Source organism: Colias eurytheme, chromosome 22, assembly GCF_061535395.1.
Source record: "Colias eurytheme isolate Ceu_HAF_F1 chromosome 22, ilColEury1 Martin Lab GWU primary, whole genome shotgun sequence".
Classification (NCBI taxonomy): Eukaryota; Metazoa; Arthropoda; class Insecta; order Lepidoptera; family Pieridae; genus Colias; species Colias eurytheme.
Window position 1 is genome coordinate 8231208 of NC_143001.1, and position 17123 is coordinate 8248330.

At 34.3% G+C, this 17123-nt stretch overlaps 2 protein-coding genes across 3 annotated transcripts; both read right to left on the minus strand.

Annotated features, from left to right (window-relative positions):
- Positions 1-972: 972 nt before the first annotated feature.
- Positions 973-5359, minus strand: LOC149898804 (uncharacterized). 2 transcript variants are annotated; one of them, XR_016458034.1, is made up of 6 exons: positions 5257-5359; positions 4617-4768; positions 3521-3667; positions 1903-2361; positions 1300-1536; positions 973-1230 (listed from the first exon to the last, which is right to left on the minus strand). XR_016458034.1 is itself a non-coding variant. In XM_090115080.1 (5 exons), the coding sequence occupies exons 1-5, from the start codon at positions 5300-5302 to the stop codon at positions 1399-1401; spliced, it is 942 nt and encodes a 313-aa protein (XP_089971206.1). In that variant the 5' UTR covers positions 5303-5359; the 3' UTR covers positions 973-1398. The 2 variants fall into 2 exon arrangements, 1 of the variants encoding a protein (XP_089971206.1); XM_090115080.1 differs by having other exon boundaries at positions 973-1536.
- Positions 5360-9578: 4219 nt separating this feature from the next.
- On the minus strand, positions 9579-16566 carry LOC149898805 (carboxylic ester hydrolase-like). Its single transcript, XM_090115166.1, has 11 exons — positions 16317-16566; positions 14961-15091; positions 14391-14533; positions 13915-14057; positions 13491-13676; positions 13016-13206; positions 12193-12364; positions 11163-11379; positions 10658-10767; positions 10213-10345; positions 9579-9817 (listed from the first exon to the last, which is right to left on the minus strand). Exons 1-11 carry the CDS (start codon positions 16531-16533, stop codon positions 9649-9651), a joined length of 1812 nt encoding a protein of 603 aa, XP_089971292.1. The 5' UTR covers positions 16534-16566; the 3' UTR covers positions 9579-9648.
- Between the last annotated feature and the right edge of the window lie 557 nt (positions 16567-17123).

The following is a 17123-nucleotide window of genomic DNA, read 5'->3' on the forward strand; positions in this document are numbered from 1 at the left end:
AAACTTCTTATTATTTTACATTTTTATTTAATACTTATTAATTATGCATATATATAAGGCTGCAGTGGCTACAAACAATAATTTACTTGTCTTATATCCTATTTCTCGTAAAAAATGCACTATCTACTTAATTAAATATACTTCTATGAATATAATTCGTATGACTTAGGTTATCCTATGAATATGGTAAAACTTATTCACAATAACACCTTTATTTCTTAAAATAATAGTTAAAGAAATGATAAGCATAGTAGTTAGTCAAAATAAAAATCGTTCTACATAAAAAAAAACACTACTATGCTATGAAATACAAATACAAAAAAAAAGAAAAAACTTATAGTTAAAACTTTATTTTCTTAAACTATAAAATCACACAGCAGTCACTATCACAAATGCTTTGGATACACATATATAAACTTGACTTCAAGCCACTTTACTTAAACTTAAAAAGGTTCTTAAGCTAAACACTGCACACTACTACATGCTAATATGTATATCTTAATAATAAGCACAGCACAGTTTTAACATATTATACCTATTCATAATTTTACCCCTTAACCATTTAATAAAGAAGAATAGTGAGAAAGAGACAACTGTTTTATAATCTAAGGTGAATATTTCAGTAATTTATCATTGAGTTACTATGTACTACGTACTAAAGAGGGCATCGATACTACACTATTTGTAACGCGAGTTAGAGCCAAGCGACTCAAACATCGCTTATATCAATGACTAACTAGCCGCTCCGTGCCACTACGATTGTCGCACAGATTTTGTTCGTGGTGTCCTCTCTAAGCAATTTATTTAATTTATTGTTTATAGTTCAAAGTCCTTGTTTCAGAAATAACTCAAAATCTTAAATCTTTATTAATGTGTGTAAATAAAGGAACCAAATGATAATTTTATTTCACTAATACATCTGCAATAGCAGTGCAAATTTTGTAAATTTCAGTTGAATTATGTACATACACATATACATAGTAAAAAAAGGATTTTCGTTAGATACAGAAGTAACTGGCAAAAGCACTACACTGTTGCCTTAAAAAATATTTTCATTTGATTTTAATATCATAGACATCCATTGGTATTAATAGAACACCTCACACTTCAATATTGTTTGGTGTTCCAACACATTTTTAACAACCAAATGCAATCCAACATCTTCATAGTTCACTTTACACAATACAGTACAGTCCAACACATTTTACGCAACATAGCACAGTCCAACACCTTCAAATTACACTTTAAACAATACAGTACAGTCCAACACATTTTACGCAACATAGCACAGTCCAACACAGTATAGTCCAACACCTTCAAATTACACTTTAAACAACACAGTCACTAGTTAATAGTTTATTCATATTCATAATCACGGGAACTAGTCCCGGCCCATCCCTAGTCATGCCTTCCAGTGAGCAAATGTTCCCGCAATGTGCAGATCTCTCGGTCAATGTTTTCACGGGCTGCTCCTTCGAAACTTTCGAATTCTGGGGTTTGGTACAGTTTCGGTACTTGTATAAGTTGGTTTAGTATCTGGAAATGGTAATGTTTAAAGTCCAAGTTAGATAGTATTAGAATTTACTGAATCAAATGTGTAGTAGAAAATGTAGAATAAGTAGGTAGGTAAATAGCCTGTCAATTTGTTTATATTAAGCGGTAATACAACTGTTGTATATTGCCTTTACTATATTTTTTTCTGGGCTGATTAATAAAAATATGAACAGGACAGTCTTCTCACAATAATATCACTCAAATTCCGAAAAAAAAATAATTATATTACTGATCACCATTTAACAACCTCAAATGGACGAATTCAATCAGAAAGTAGAACTAAATGTGAATCATCTTGCTCATACTAGTGAAATAATCTTTATTATTTTACAAATAACATATACAAACCTTAATCCTCAACTCGACATAATTTTTCTGATTAAGTTTTGAATACTCCGCTCGCACCAATTTAGCATGTGCATCATATTCCTCTCGTGAAGCTGACAATACTGCAAGTTCACAGTCGCCAAATAACTGTAGATCTCGCAGAGGTACTTTCATACCTGTACTGGATACCATTTCTGGTCCCTCTGTGGAACTTACTACAGCGGAGTCCATTTCTGGCTCATTTGTGGAGCTGACTATAGCAGAGCCTATTTCTGGCTCATCCGTGGAGCTGACTATAGCGGAGCCCATTTCTGGCCCTTCTATGGGACTGACACTTATAGCGGTGTCCGTTTCTGGTTCTTCTATAGGACTGGCTCCTATAGGAGTGTCCGATTCTGGCTCTGAAGGGCTGTCGTTGCAACTGCTGCAAAATGCTTCGTCGTCTGTTAGCAGCGCTAGGATGTAGGATGTTAGGTCTTGCTGTAATTTAATGTTTCAAATTCAAATTCAAATGTTTTTATTAAAAGCTAGCTTTTTCATTCAGGTTTGGGTCAGGTACAGTATGTTTTCTGTAAGAATGATTTATATAAATTAGAAATAAATGAATAAATATAGGAAGAAGAAATTCCAAATGAAGACAAATCATACAAATCAAAAATCATTAAAATCCATTCGGCTATTCTGAGTAGCTAAAGAGTGAAACGAAACTTTAAATCTTATAGGGCGAAGCCGGGGCGGACCGCTAGTAATATATAAAATGCAAAAATACATCTATACTAATATTATAAAGCTGAAGAATTTGTTTGATTGTTTGAACGCGCTAATCTCGGGAACTACTGGTCCGATTTGAAAAATTATTTCAGTGTTAGATAGCTCATTTATCGAGAAAGGTTATATATCATCACGCTACGATCAACGGGAGTGGAGCCACGGGGGTGAAACCGCGTGGAGCAGCTAGTGATTTTATATAATGACAACATAATGAAAGGAAGCTACTATTTTTAAAACATGCAACCAAAAGGGTCAAGGATTGAACTATGGTGCAGTCTAATAAATATTAAACAGAAAACTTTAACATAATAATACCATGTTATTGTAAGAACCAATATCCTATATCAATATCAATAGTCTCCTCCATTACCATTGATAAAAATCTCTTTATTATTCATATGTATTCTCTATTTTACATAGGTACATAATAATATTATCATTCATGCATAATTTCTGCATCTGCAATATTTTTTATAAAATATGCTCATCATTATTTCCATTTAAAGATGCTTTGGTAAGTATATTATTATTTTTCGTTATTTTGTTGATTCAAAAGCTTCTAAACGAAGTCTAGTTGAATAAAAATAAGTTTGAGTTATTATGCTACAAAAATAAAATCATTATAATCTGTTCAGTTATTCTTATAAGTGGTGAAACTAATGCCGCATATTTTTATGTACTTAAATGGATTAGCTATCCTAAACCCATGTATTTGTAATTTGCTTGCATTCAAATTATAATTCTATCCATCTCAAATCCTGAATACACTCAAAGCTATTTTCTCCAATTTTTTTTTGCAGCTATTTTGAATTCAGAGACAAACACACATACAGAAAAAAGTGTATCCATAAATGTTATTGTGACTTACCGATTGTGGATGTAACTGCAACAACTCAGCAAGCAACCTAACAGTCAGTTCAGAAGGTGTATGTCTCAAAACCATCGCTAGTTTGAATGCAGCGGGCTGTATAACATCGTCAACACCTTTGAGCAACATACTGTGCCAGACACCTGCCTGAAAGTGATTCAATTCATTTATGAATGAATGAATGAAAAATTCTTTATTGCACACACATACAGGATTACAAAAGAAGAGTGATCAAAGTTAAAATATGTACAGAGGGCGGTCTTATCGCTGTAAGCGATTTCTGCCAGACAACCCGCAAAACCATAAGGATAACATAATATTTTATGGTGATGGTGCATTACATTTGGGTACATTTTGCTTTAAAATTAAACAAAATCTATAAATAATTATTACGTAAATAATAAATTTTACGTTTTCTCTACATAAGAACCATCCTCGTACTTCGAGGAATATAATAAAAAAAGAATTATCTAAATCGGTTCAGCCGTTCACACGTGATGCCGTGACAACGCGAAACGGGTTTCATTTATATATATATACTAGCGGTCCGCCCCGGCTTCGCCCGTGGTACATATGAAAAATAGATGTTGGCCGATTCTCAGACTTACCCGATATGCACAGAAAATTTCATGAGAATCGGTCCACCCGTTTCGGAGGAGTATGCAGACTAACATTGTGACACGAGAATTTTATATATAAGATACATTAATGGATGTATATTAATTGATTTGAGAAGTGTGGCGTATGCAAATTTTTGTTTGTTTCATGTTTAAAGAACAAGACTAATATTCCACTTATGGAAATGAAAATTATCTAAAATGAATTGGATTATTCACATTATTAATGGTGTTATAAGTAATGTGGTAGATGTTGTTGAATATTGTAAATATTAAAACAAATTGGTGTTTAAATGATACCCTCTGTTCAAGTCCTTACAGATAAAATTTGTAAATTCTTTACTGAAAAGCAAAATTCTTAGTAATAATGGTTTATTATCATCATAATGTGATCAAAGGAATAATTTTTACATTTACACTGCTTATGTTTGTAAAAAAAAAAACTATAAAATATAATAAATGGTAACATACAACACAACCTGATAAGCAACACAGTTCCTTAACGAATGCCAGACAGAGTCGGGAGGCGAGGCAGTGGATATCTCGCTCCAGGCCTCTTCAGAATGTGGAGCCACCAGTGTGGCACATGCACTGCGCCACATTCGAGAGGCTGCACAGCCTTCATGCTCTCCTGGTCATTTGTGTAAGAGTCAAATATTTAAGATAAGAAATCTTTTATTTTATTAAAAATTGTGTTTTTAAGCTATTGCATAGCTTCTATCGCGGGCCTTGAGCGCGGGGACCGAATCCGGAAATTTAGTAACGAAAAACCTCACGCTCCCCACTCAGACGGCCGCGGAGGTGTGGCTTAAAGGCATAGCATGCAATAGCTTTACTGTGGCAGTCCCCGAGTGCCACACGTCTTTTATTTATATTTGAGTAATTTTCAACAAATTATATGATCCATTTCCTAGTGAATGTGTGGCTTATAATATTATGAACAGTCTATATTCAATATATTATATTCAAAGTCTGATAAGATTTATTTCATATTTTGGTTATTGTATTTACTAAAACAATTTTAAAACAAAATGAGATGAAATAAACATACTAATAAGAGTAGAAAACTAAAAGTTTGATTTAGTTATTGTTATATAAAGTAAGTATAATGTTATTTACCAGCCAGCAATTCGGCTCGAGTCCACCAATTTGCAATATTTTGCATCTTGATACCGATCTTTCTAAATTCCTCCGTTAAAATAATGTTGTCACAAATTAGTTTCTGAAAATATATCATATTCAGTCATTACTGCAATATATAGCATAGTTTCATTTAAGTAGGTTAAAAGGTTCATGAACAGCATGCAGAAACTGAAACTTGAAAGCAATGTTTAATTCCACAGAACTTTCCGCAACCTTGATTTAAATCGCGAATATTTGAAAGTAAATGTAAAATATATCTGTAAATGCACATCTTTTGCAAGCTACGTAATGTAAGAGCACAAAAGTAAGTATAAATAATTTGATTATTTACTTGGAAGGCGTAAGCCGCAAAACAGCAACAAACACGAAATGATACTTGATAGCGAGAAATTGACATTTTCACACTTGACTGTTGACAGTTGACATTTTGATATTGATTTAGACAATAACTATCAAACTCACAGAACATTAAAAACCAACAAGAAGCTTTTAAAAACAAAATATAGAAGTGCTATAATCAATGATATTATATATAGAAACAAGAGGTAGATACGTCATCAACGCACCAAAACTGATTCCGTGAATTGGTCCTATTTGGGGCCAATGCAATCAGTCAGATTGTCACCGGTCCCAGTGAGCGCATGTGCCGATAGGTACATTAAAGTTGTCGAAAATGCCTTCCTGTGTGTTCAGACAGTGCACGTATTCGTGCAAAAAAATAAAGAAAGATAAAGGAATATCATATCACAGGAAAATATATTAAGTTATTACATTTTAAGATAAAAAATAACAATTTACAATTCTTTAAGAATGACACTTGCTTGACACTTCTATTGAAATAATGAAAGGGATAAAACATTGCTTCAATCACTAGTGTGACAAAGCTAGCGTACACTGTGTTCAAAGATTATCATGTAGATACGATTATTGAAAATAGAACGGCTATTTTATTAATTTCGATTTGGGTAAATACTTTATTATTTTTATATTTAAATCCACACAGTGCATGTAATTAACAAATATATCTATCTATTTATTATATTGTACAATGAAATCGTGATGGCAAAAATGTTTGTTTGCAAAAATGATGTTGAATACATATTTAAAGAAAAGATTATCGCTACTGACGAAAAATGCTATTTGCTTTTCTGTAAATAGCTATTGAACATAAATTTTATTTGTGTTTTAGATAAAAAAGGCTTATACTTCATCCTTTCTTTTATTTCATCTTTTTTTTTCATGTAGGCACCACTATTATTGAAGTGAAAACTTCTTTAGCGGCGTTGGGTATAAAATCTTAAACTCGCGTCAGGACACGTGGCCTGATCGAAAAAGCGTAACACGGATTTTTTTTTAAAGTGAAACTTTTATTACATCGTCTCAAACTTGTTGGTCTGTGTAGCGCATGTCGCGTGTATCGCGGGCCGCGGCTACCGAGTAGGTATACCTACTCGGCAGCCGACCGTCACGCGACATGCGCTACACAAAGCAGTGTTCGGAACCGTTCGAACAGTTTCACTTTTACCGTGGTTTCATAAAACCACATAACATTTTTTTTAGCCCTTATATTCCATGCGTAAGAACTAAGACGGATACCATTCCAAAATATCAAACATGCTGAACGTTAATAATCAAGTTTTCACTTCTGCCGGCACTCCCGGAGTGCAACCCGTCTTTTTTTTACATCCTACAAGTTGGAGCGATGACCTTGTACGGGTTTCGGGAACTGCCTTGAAACGAATAGCGTAAGATCGGTCCTTATGGAGTTCTATAAGGACGACTATGCTCAGCAGTGGGTGTTTAATGTTTATCGGGTGAAATAATGATGACCGAAAACGAACACCACAGCTAGTAATAAATACTTAATACAGTGATATCTCCAAAAAAGTTTTTTTCATTTTAATACAACATCATAATAATGATTAAATAGTAAATGAAATTGTCACATTTGTTTTCTTGTGCAGGAAAGGTAACATCTATAACATTGAACCTTCTGTGTCGTTATTCTAGTCTATGCCAATTACCATGGCAACTATTTGTTTATTTATATTTAATTGGTGAATTCTTATGACTTTTGCTTACACCTGCGCGGAAGTGACAAACTATCTTTGTCTTTTTTGTTTATATCATTTTATTAGACCCATCTCTCTTATACAGTCTGTCAATGTAATAAATTAAGTAAAATGAAACTTGTATTTGTGTGTGCCTGACACTGCATATGAAGCATTTTTTTTGGATATATTGTGAGTATATAACGTATCTATTCATAAAATATCATTGGCTATAATGTCATAATTACTATGAAAACCAGCACATCAAACTATTGTGAACACAATTGAAAAAACCAAAGAGTTTAGTGTATTCTATTGTTATTATAAAAATACTGCCGCTACCTGCCGCGACCGTGGCTACTACCATAGAGTAACTTATACATACCCTACTACTCAAACGCGTTTCGCTAGCTTTCCACCCGGGGCTTCGCCCTCGTTTTCAAAGAAAATCCCGCGTATTTCCCGTTCTAGTGGGTTTTTCGGGATAAAACTTATCCTATGTGTAATCCAAGTTACCCTCTATAGGTGTGCTAAATTTCATTCATAATCGGTTCAGCCCCCCTAGTCAAGTGGCTTTCTGTTAGCGTAGCGTTCAATAGAATAGACTACGAATGTATGAGATTGACGTAGGCTGTGTAGGCTGTAGATAAACGTATCTACAGGTTACGTCAATCTCATACATTCGTAGTCTATTCTATTGAACGCTACGCTAACAGAAAGCCACTTGACTATGAAAGAATAGGATAGCATTAGTAGGATATTCTGTGGCATTTAATTTACATTTAGTCCAGTCTGTGGGGAAATGTAAAAGCCTCTGCTCTACAAAAGGTGGCGTAGAAAATGTTTTGAAACAATATTGTTTAGGTATGAAAGGTTAATAAAAATCCAAGTTTTCGACCTTCACGGACCCAGGCGCTAGCCGCCATCTTGAATTAAAGGTGCTAAAATTAGGTATATGTTAAATAACTTCTCAATAGTTTACTAAATCACAAAAGTGTCTATGAGGGGTTCAAAGAAGACAAAATTACCTACATTTTTTTCATACATGATTATTCTGTAAGTCTTAAAGGTAAAAAGTTACAAGCGACGGAAATAATAATATTTACAGAAATCATATAATTTTAATTTTGTTTAAAAATTGTGCAGCAATCTTTTTTTATTCTTTTTGATGGCCCGGGCTGGTTAATGGTGGCTTCTTCATTATCGTCGCTGAAATTTTCTGTTTCATTGTCTGTATTTTTAGTTTCCAACCATGAAATTTCGTCGATTAAATTTACTTTTTATTGATAACTTTATGAATCGTTCATATCGGATATCTTCTAAGGATTTCTTATCCATGTCCCCTCGTAAAAAGTTACTAGAAAGCGTGCTCCAGCCGCCAGCGTCTTCGATTTCTTCTGGTCATGATGACGAAATTTCATGGTTGGAAACTAAAAATACAGACAGTGAAACAGAAAATTTCAGCGACGATAATGAAGAAGCCACCATTAACCAGCCCGGGCCATCAAAGAGAATTAAAAAATGATAGCTGTACAATTTTTAAACAAAATTAAAATTATATGATTTCTGTAAATATTATTATTTCCGTCGCTTGTAACTTTTTACCTTTAAGACTTACAGAATAATCATGTATGCAAAAAATGTAGGTAATTTTGTCTTCTTTGAACCCCTCATAGACACTTTTGTGATTTAGTAAACAATTGAGAAGTTATTTAAAATATACCTAATTTTAGCACCTTTAATTCAAGATGGCGGCTAGCGCCTGGGTCCGTCAAGGTCGAAAACTTGGATTTTGATTAACCTTTCATACCTAAACAATATCGTTTCAAAACATTTTCTACGCCACCTTTTGTAGAGCATAAATACCTACAGACTGGATTAATTGGAGGGGTTGGGCTTTTGTAGTTGAAAGTATTAAAAGCGTGCCTAGAATATTTTCATAGATCCAAATAAAAAAAATCCGATTCTAATTAATGCGGTCTAACGCAAAACAGATTTAACGGTACGATAGGTATAATATTATGTACTTAATATTATTTTTAAAAATCTTATGGTCAACTTTTCCATGAAAGGCTCCTTGTTTTTTTTTACCTTGCCTTAGTATTAAATCATTTATTTATATGCATACAAAAATATCAAACAATTTGCTGGAGTTGGAGGAGCTGGTGTATAATTTACACCTTTTAGAGAATGATATCTCATATCATGATATTGTAATATAAGTGAGATATTTTTAAATAATACACATTTTGCAACAATAAACTTTTATTTATATTTTAAACAGTTTCTTAGAAAACATACATTATATGATAATAAATTAATACTCCATAGGATACAGGGAGTCCCATACAACAGCTTTATCTTTGAACAGATTTTTTTTAAGTGTAAAGTTGTTGTCTATTCGCAGGTACGGCATATCTTCGGGCGTTGTTCTTGGCCAATTAAGTCCTTCCAATTCTGGTGTGTCTTCACGAGGATTTGGATCACTGCAAAACCATTAAAATATTGTCATATGAAATAGAGAAGTGAAGTATAAAGAATTCTGAATTTAGTCTGTGTTTAGTGGACGCCTCTAATTAATGTTATTTACAAAAACATCTAATATTTATTTTGCTATGTAAAAATAATATCGATTAATTATGCTTTCCACTTGTGATATCGCCTATGGCGTAAAACCACCGTAAAACTATATTTAGAGGTATATTATAGACTTATTCATAGAACATAATATTAATAAAATGTTATAGCTTCGTTATAGGAACTTAACTTTTATAGTTTTATTGATTAAAAATCATCGGGAAAAATCTTAGGTAAAATAAAGCTACATTTTTAATACAAGAATACGTTTTCTTATTAAATTGTCATGTAGACTCAGCCTTACCCGTATCTTGCGAAATTGTACCAAATTGCTGTCATCCTGTCAACTAATTTGGCGTCTTCTCCTTCTAGCCCGATGGCGGGAAACCGATAGCTCAGAGTAAACAAATAAATTAAATCGTCGTGGTGAGCTGCGCCTGTAAAGTGAAAATATATTTATCGCACATAATATTAGAGAAGTTAAAAAATTGTTTCAGTATATATTTTTATAGTGGTTTATTTTCAATATTATGTTACTTATATGAGCTTATATGTATTTTGAAAATGCAACGTTTTGAAAAAAGAATGTTGACAAGGGATCTTTTTTAACAAAATGCAATTATCTTAGGCAGTTCATAAAAATATAAAGGAAACAATAATAATTGTAAGTATTTTTTATTAACATACCCTATCTACTACCTTAATAATTAACGATTGTATAATAAAACTGAAAAAAATTCTATTTTTACCTAAAGGTTTGTTAGTGTTAGGGTCTTCAAAGTGACTGTGGTTTCCAATATACGCCCATTCATATTCGTACACTGGTTCTGGAGAGTAGTTCGTCATAAGCTTCGCCATTCTGAAATGTAATTTTGTTTTTTAAATAAACAATACCAAATATCAACAGCCTATATTTTGTCTTCTATGAGAATTTAGGTCATAATTCACCACTGGTTGACAGAATCTATACTTAATATTTTAAAGCTGAAGAGTTTGTTTGTTTAAACGTGCTAATCTCAGGAACTACTGGTCCGATTTGAAAAATTATTTCGGTGTTAGGTAGCCCATCTAACGCGTAAGGCTATAGGCTTTATATATCATTACGCTAAGACCAACAGGAGCGGAGCCACGCGGGTGAAACCGTGAAGCGCAGCTAGTATATTATAATATTTATTTCTAAAGCGAGTAAAGCAATGGCCATTTATTTACGACGTGTTAAAAAAAACTCATTTAATATAATATTGTTCTCCATACCTATAAACCGGCAAGCTCTCAATAGAATCCGCATACAATCTGCCCAAATTCTTTGAACTACTCGCATCATTCTTCAAAGGTTGATCTCCCAGGTACTCTTTACGTAGTGTTCTAGCGGGGAGCGTCGCGTTGTCGCGCGGGAGGAGGAAGGCTATGGGAGCTATGCGGTCCCAGTCTTGGTTCATTTGTTTGTATAGTGTCTCGTTTGTGGTTACGTCTGGGAGTGAATTGAAAATAAATAATTTGATTAAAAAATTGGTTGTCTGTAAAGTCGGTTTACTGACGATAGTTGAACGTGACAACGTCCGAGTGTGCTTCTTTGTCGCTCGTTCCGCGCTCTCGCTCGTACTTCAAGCCTTACATGGAACGCCTCAGATGAGTCAGAGCGAGGTAACGCCGCATGAGTCATGTTTTTTCGTGCGTTCAGCCGGCTTTATCGTTGTCACGTCAAAAAGACCGCGTAGACTCGAAATTGTTATTAATTTAGATTATAATATGAATATTACGACTGTAAATTGCAAATGGGAAATACCTACTGGTGTAGAAGAGTTTAAAATAAGTAACTCACATTTCTAGTGATGTTATTAGTTGAATGAAGCCTACTGTCTATTTGTACCCTGCCAAGGTATACATTGTAGTATTGAATCAGAAAAGCATATTAATTCTGGCTTTGTCGTTAAAATATACGTCAGCAGTAGGTACAATTTTCGCTATTTTTTTTTAATATCAGGAATGTAATATGAAATACAACTTTACAATTGGTCAACAAAGCTTATTTAAAAATGGCAGTTCACATACCCAGAAAACTGATATAAAAAAAAAGACGGGTTGCACTCCGGGAGTGCCGGCAGAAGTGAAAACTTGATTATTAACGTTGAGCATGTTTGATATTTTGGAATGGTATCCGTCTTACGCTTTTTCGATCAGGTCACGTGTCCTGACGCGAGTTTAAGATTTTATACCCATTACAGAAAAAGTGCTCAACGCCGCTAAAGAAGTTTTCACTTCAAAAAAAAATGTAAGTACTCACAGTACGCAAACCAGAAGAACTCATCCTGTGTCTGGCTGATAATATTAGGGACGGCATGTAACTTCCTCTCTCTAATGGCCACGTCTGGTTGTATAGTGAGGAACCGCTCCTGGCCGAAGTCGGGTTCGACCACGGGGGACCACAGGAGCACGGGGTCGAAGCGACCGAATTCCTGGAAATTATTATGTAGTTTATTTTTGTTTAAATTGTACCTTAATATACATTTTAATAAGTATTTGGCATACATATAACAGCGAGGATTTTTTGCTAAAAATTAGTACTCGGCGTGTGCTAGATTGGCCTTTACGAACGTACTTATAGGAAATTATTTAAAGTGTAAAAAAATTCTTCTTTGTGAAACGATCAGTATTCTGTTATTTCTAATGTGTCATCCTCGTACTTATAAGTAAACAGTTAACTTGATCGAGATCGAAACTTGATCCGTATGACTCATATATCACAAAAATGGCTATAGTGGAAGGTCAGGTCATACATGGCAATCCAATCCTATCGGCAAGCTGCACCGTTAGTACGGGCAGGTTTTAAAAGTTATTCTACTTTTCGATATACTTAAATGCATATTCAAATCTATCGACTAAAACTTAGATGATAAGACATTTTGTCCGATATCGGTGTACGGTTTATAATGATATATTCACTGAAAATATAAACGTAATATAATATAGCATGGTAATATATCTGACAATATTGCTATCGAATTAGCCTTAGCTTTTCGGCCAATATTGCATCTAAGAATGTTACTGTGTTTAATTTAAGTCCAGTTCTTAATACCAGCCATTTAACTTGCATATTTGTTACTCACAAAGAATCCAGGCAGCGAGTCGCCCAGTTCCTTCCAAGGTTTTGTCTTCAAGCAGTCAATAATAGCCTTTGAACTGTTAGTGGGACAGTTCAGAAGTTCCGCCTGCTTCACTGCGAGGTGTTTCTGTTCCGTTGGGAGTGGCTCCTTGCCGATTGGTGAACCGCTCATGGAGATTGCTCGGTGGAAGAGACCTGGTTATGTTTGAAAGGAATGAGTGAATGATACAATTTTGTTGAAAAGGGTATTTGGTGCTTTTTGTAAGTATGTAAGTGGATATTATATAAAGAAGGGAAAGTAAAAATAATGCTCGTAACGTGCAACACATGACGACTTCTCAACCCTTTAACGACATCACCAGAAAGATTCTCAAATAAATGTTGAGCAAATTTATGGTGTAACATCACTAGATAGGAACCTACATAAATTATTAGATGAATTTACATGACAAAATAATATTGAAGTTGTTTTTAAATACCTCGCGTCATAGGCGACATCATCATCAGCATAGCACTGAACGAGCCAGCGCTGCACCCCGCCACCGTCACGTTATCAGGGTCTCCACCAAACGCTCTGATGTTCTTCTGCACCCACCATAAAGCTGCCACTTGGTCCTTTAACCCGTTGTTGCCGGGAGCCAACTCGTCTCCTGTGCTGAGGAATCCTGCAAAACATTTGGTGGGATATGAGCAAAGATTTCATAGGATATGGGCAGATTGGTTAAACTTATAACCTGATTTGTTAAACAACTTGTTTTATCGTCAGTAACCGATTTATTCATAATAGATAATATTATGAATATAAATCGGTTCAATCATAAGAAGTAAAACTATATTGTTAAACAATTTATTATAGTGACACATTTATTATCAATATGATAGTTTTATGACACGAGAACTTACCAAGAGCCCCGAGTCTGTAGTTAATAGTGACCAGCACGATATCCCTATCCAGGAGATAATGTGGTCCAGCAAGATCGCTGCGACCCGTCATGGAGTAGAAACCTCCGGGATGGATGAAGAAGATCACTGGGAGTTTTCCTTTTCTGAATATACAATAGACAGAAGCTTACAATTAGTGGTAAATAATATATTAAGTGCTAGATCAAGCACATAATTAACTATGATGATTTGTTCAAGTGCAAGAATACGTAAGAGAAAAAACGAGAGCAGTGAAAATGCAAATGCAAAAGCTCGTAAACGAATAAGTATTTAGTTACTCCAATTTGTAAATGTTTAATTGTGTAGATATTGAGCCATATTCTCAACCCCCCAACTTCAATAATAACCATAGTCCATAGAGAATAACTATTGAGCATTATTTTAAAGATCAGAACTGAATAAATAATAGTTGCAATAATTATGTCCTTCTCAATTACCTCTCACTCCTCAAGGGGGTATACACATTGACCGTCAAGCAATCTTCATCTACGGGATATCCAGGCGGCGCGGGGAGAGGGCACGCTGGCCCGTCCTCTCGTGCGTCCACCATATCTGGGTAGTAGTGGATCGGCCTTGGAGGCTGTAAATAATTACAAACTCAAATATTTATTTATTCAATTAGACTTCATCTGGGAGCACTTTTAAATCGTCATATTAAGATAGATATACCATTTACCACTTGGGCTGTAAAAACTATTTAGTTGCTGATTTTATGTCATTTGGCCTACACACAACGAACATATTATAATAAACCTCGTATTCATATAAGCAAGAAGCATATAAGTCATACATATTAGTATAGCAGAAATAATTTGAATCAATGGATTCCGGTGTTGTTATCATCATGCGTCATCATGCTACCAGCAAGAGCAGAGTTTGGTAACGAACTAACGATATGTTATGAAGTTCCACCCGTGGAGCGATAATTATTTGAAATGAACGTTAAAAAAGCCAACCAAATGATGTATTTGAAATTAATTCACAATTTTTCCTCATTCCTTCATTACCTGGAACCGCAGTACACCCACGGGTGGCTGAGCATATCGTATGCCCCGGTAGCTCTCGAAGCGTCTGCCGCGCCTCGTCACGTTGTACCCTCCCACGAACACCCCCGGTGAACTGTGGACTATGGGGTCTTCTGTGGAAGGAATTGGAGTTTATCTTTATTCATATTAAAATTTGCAAAACATTTCATTTTAGGTATTCATGCTATAAATTTAACCAATTTATACAGCTTTTTGCTGGTGAAAGCTTTCAAAATCAGTGAGATTATTGAGCAAAATAAACAAGAATGTTTATGTTTTCTAAGCTTAGAATTCATATAGTTTATATATATTATGTATTCTAAGTTCGTAAGTATGTTGTTTTTTGCAACATAATTGCATGCCTTGTTAAGTGCATAACATAAAAATACCTACGATAAGACAACCACTGTAAAAATGAATCGCAAAATGTGTTGGTAAGCGCATAACTCAAGAACGGCTGAACCGATTTCGATAATTCTTTTTTTATTATATTCCTTGAAGTACGAGGATGGTTTTTATGTAGAGAAAACGTAAATATGTACCACGGGCGAAGCCGGGGCGGACCGCTAGTTTATAATATTAATAAGTTGATGTTTTTATTTCTAACTCAAACATTTTTTTTATTCAATGAGACTTCCTCTAGAAGTGCATTTGTATCGTCACAATATACATATGCAGTTTTATCATTTATTAATTGGAATTTGGACACCTGAATGAGTCCCAAATTAGACAAACTTTACTCTCTAATCTCTATGACTATTGTCAAAAATGGTGTACATAATAATTATTATACATGATAATTAACAGCAGAGATATGATTCATTCCCTGTTTATCGTAAACTCTATAATAGATGGTCGTATTATTACCATTAAGTAGGACGTGGTAGGACTGAGAACTGATATCGAAGTCAAGGATATTTTTGTTTTTACATTTAATTTAAATATATGTATAGGCACTAGAATCTAGATAGTAGCTTTGACTTAAATTCGTTTGTTTCCATTTATCCACAATATTTTTACGCCATTTTCACATAATTTTAATTCTGTCAACTTTAATTATGAAGCCCTTCGCATTAAGTGTGCACGCAAGCGACTTTTAAAATGTTTAATTTGTGTCCACTTAATATTTAAATTTTAAATGTTCTTTGACTATCTATAATGATAGTATTTTACTCACGCTAAAATTGAATTTAAAATTGTTTGTTTATTGTCTTGCAATGTTATTAAATACGATACCTAATTATACCTCTATATAATATATTTTCTTGTATCCATTATAATAAAAACAACTCATTTTCAAAATATGTCCACTAAAACCAATCACTAGGTATTACGTACCTGAACTAATATTGAGGCGTCCACGCTGACCGTGATGATAATATTTTTTTTTGTAGCTATAGTAATCGGTCCCATGGTTGTGGTTCTGTCCATGGTTGTGGTCACGCCCATGATTGTCGTGATCGCCTTCGTCGCTGTCGTCGTGGTCACGGTCACGGCCGTGGTTGTGACGAGCCGCACACACAATCACCAGACATAATAAAATAAAACGTTTCATGACCAACGTTCTGACTGGACTGAACTTTTGAGTTTATTTCCCGCCTTATATAGCTTCGCATCGAAGGGTGAGACCGTTGGTCTAGTGGTTATTTTACTGATAATATTATAAATAAAAAAGTTTAATAAAGTTCAATGTATATTTGTTATCACTACACAATACACATAGTATAAAACAAAGTCGCTTTCTCTGTCCCTATGTCCCTAATCCCTATGTCCCTTTGTATGCTTAAATATTTAAAACTACGCAACGGATTTTGATGCGGTTTTTTTTAATAGATAAGAGTGTTTCAAGAGGAAGGTTTTAGTATATAATTTATTAGGTTTTAGACGAAGCGGGCGAAGCCGCGGGCGGTAAGCTAGTTTACCTAATAAAGTACAGATTGATAATCGCCGCGGTACTGAGTAAATAGAGCGCGGGCTAAACATGTTTTCAATTTGAAATATTTGCAATAGATTTAAATTTCGTTTGACACAGTTAATGACTTAATTAGTTTGTTTGTTTTAAATCTTTTTCTAGTATAATCAAACAAGATTTTATGAATGTAGATGAAGACGATCTGCAAATAAAAAACTATACGATGTTTTCTA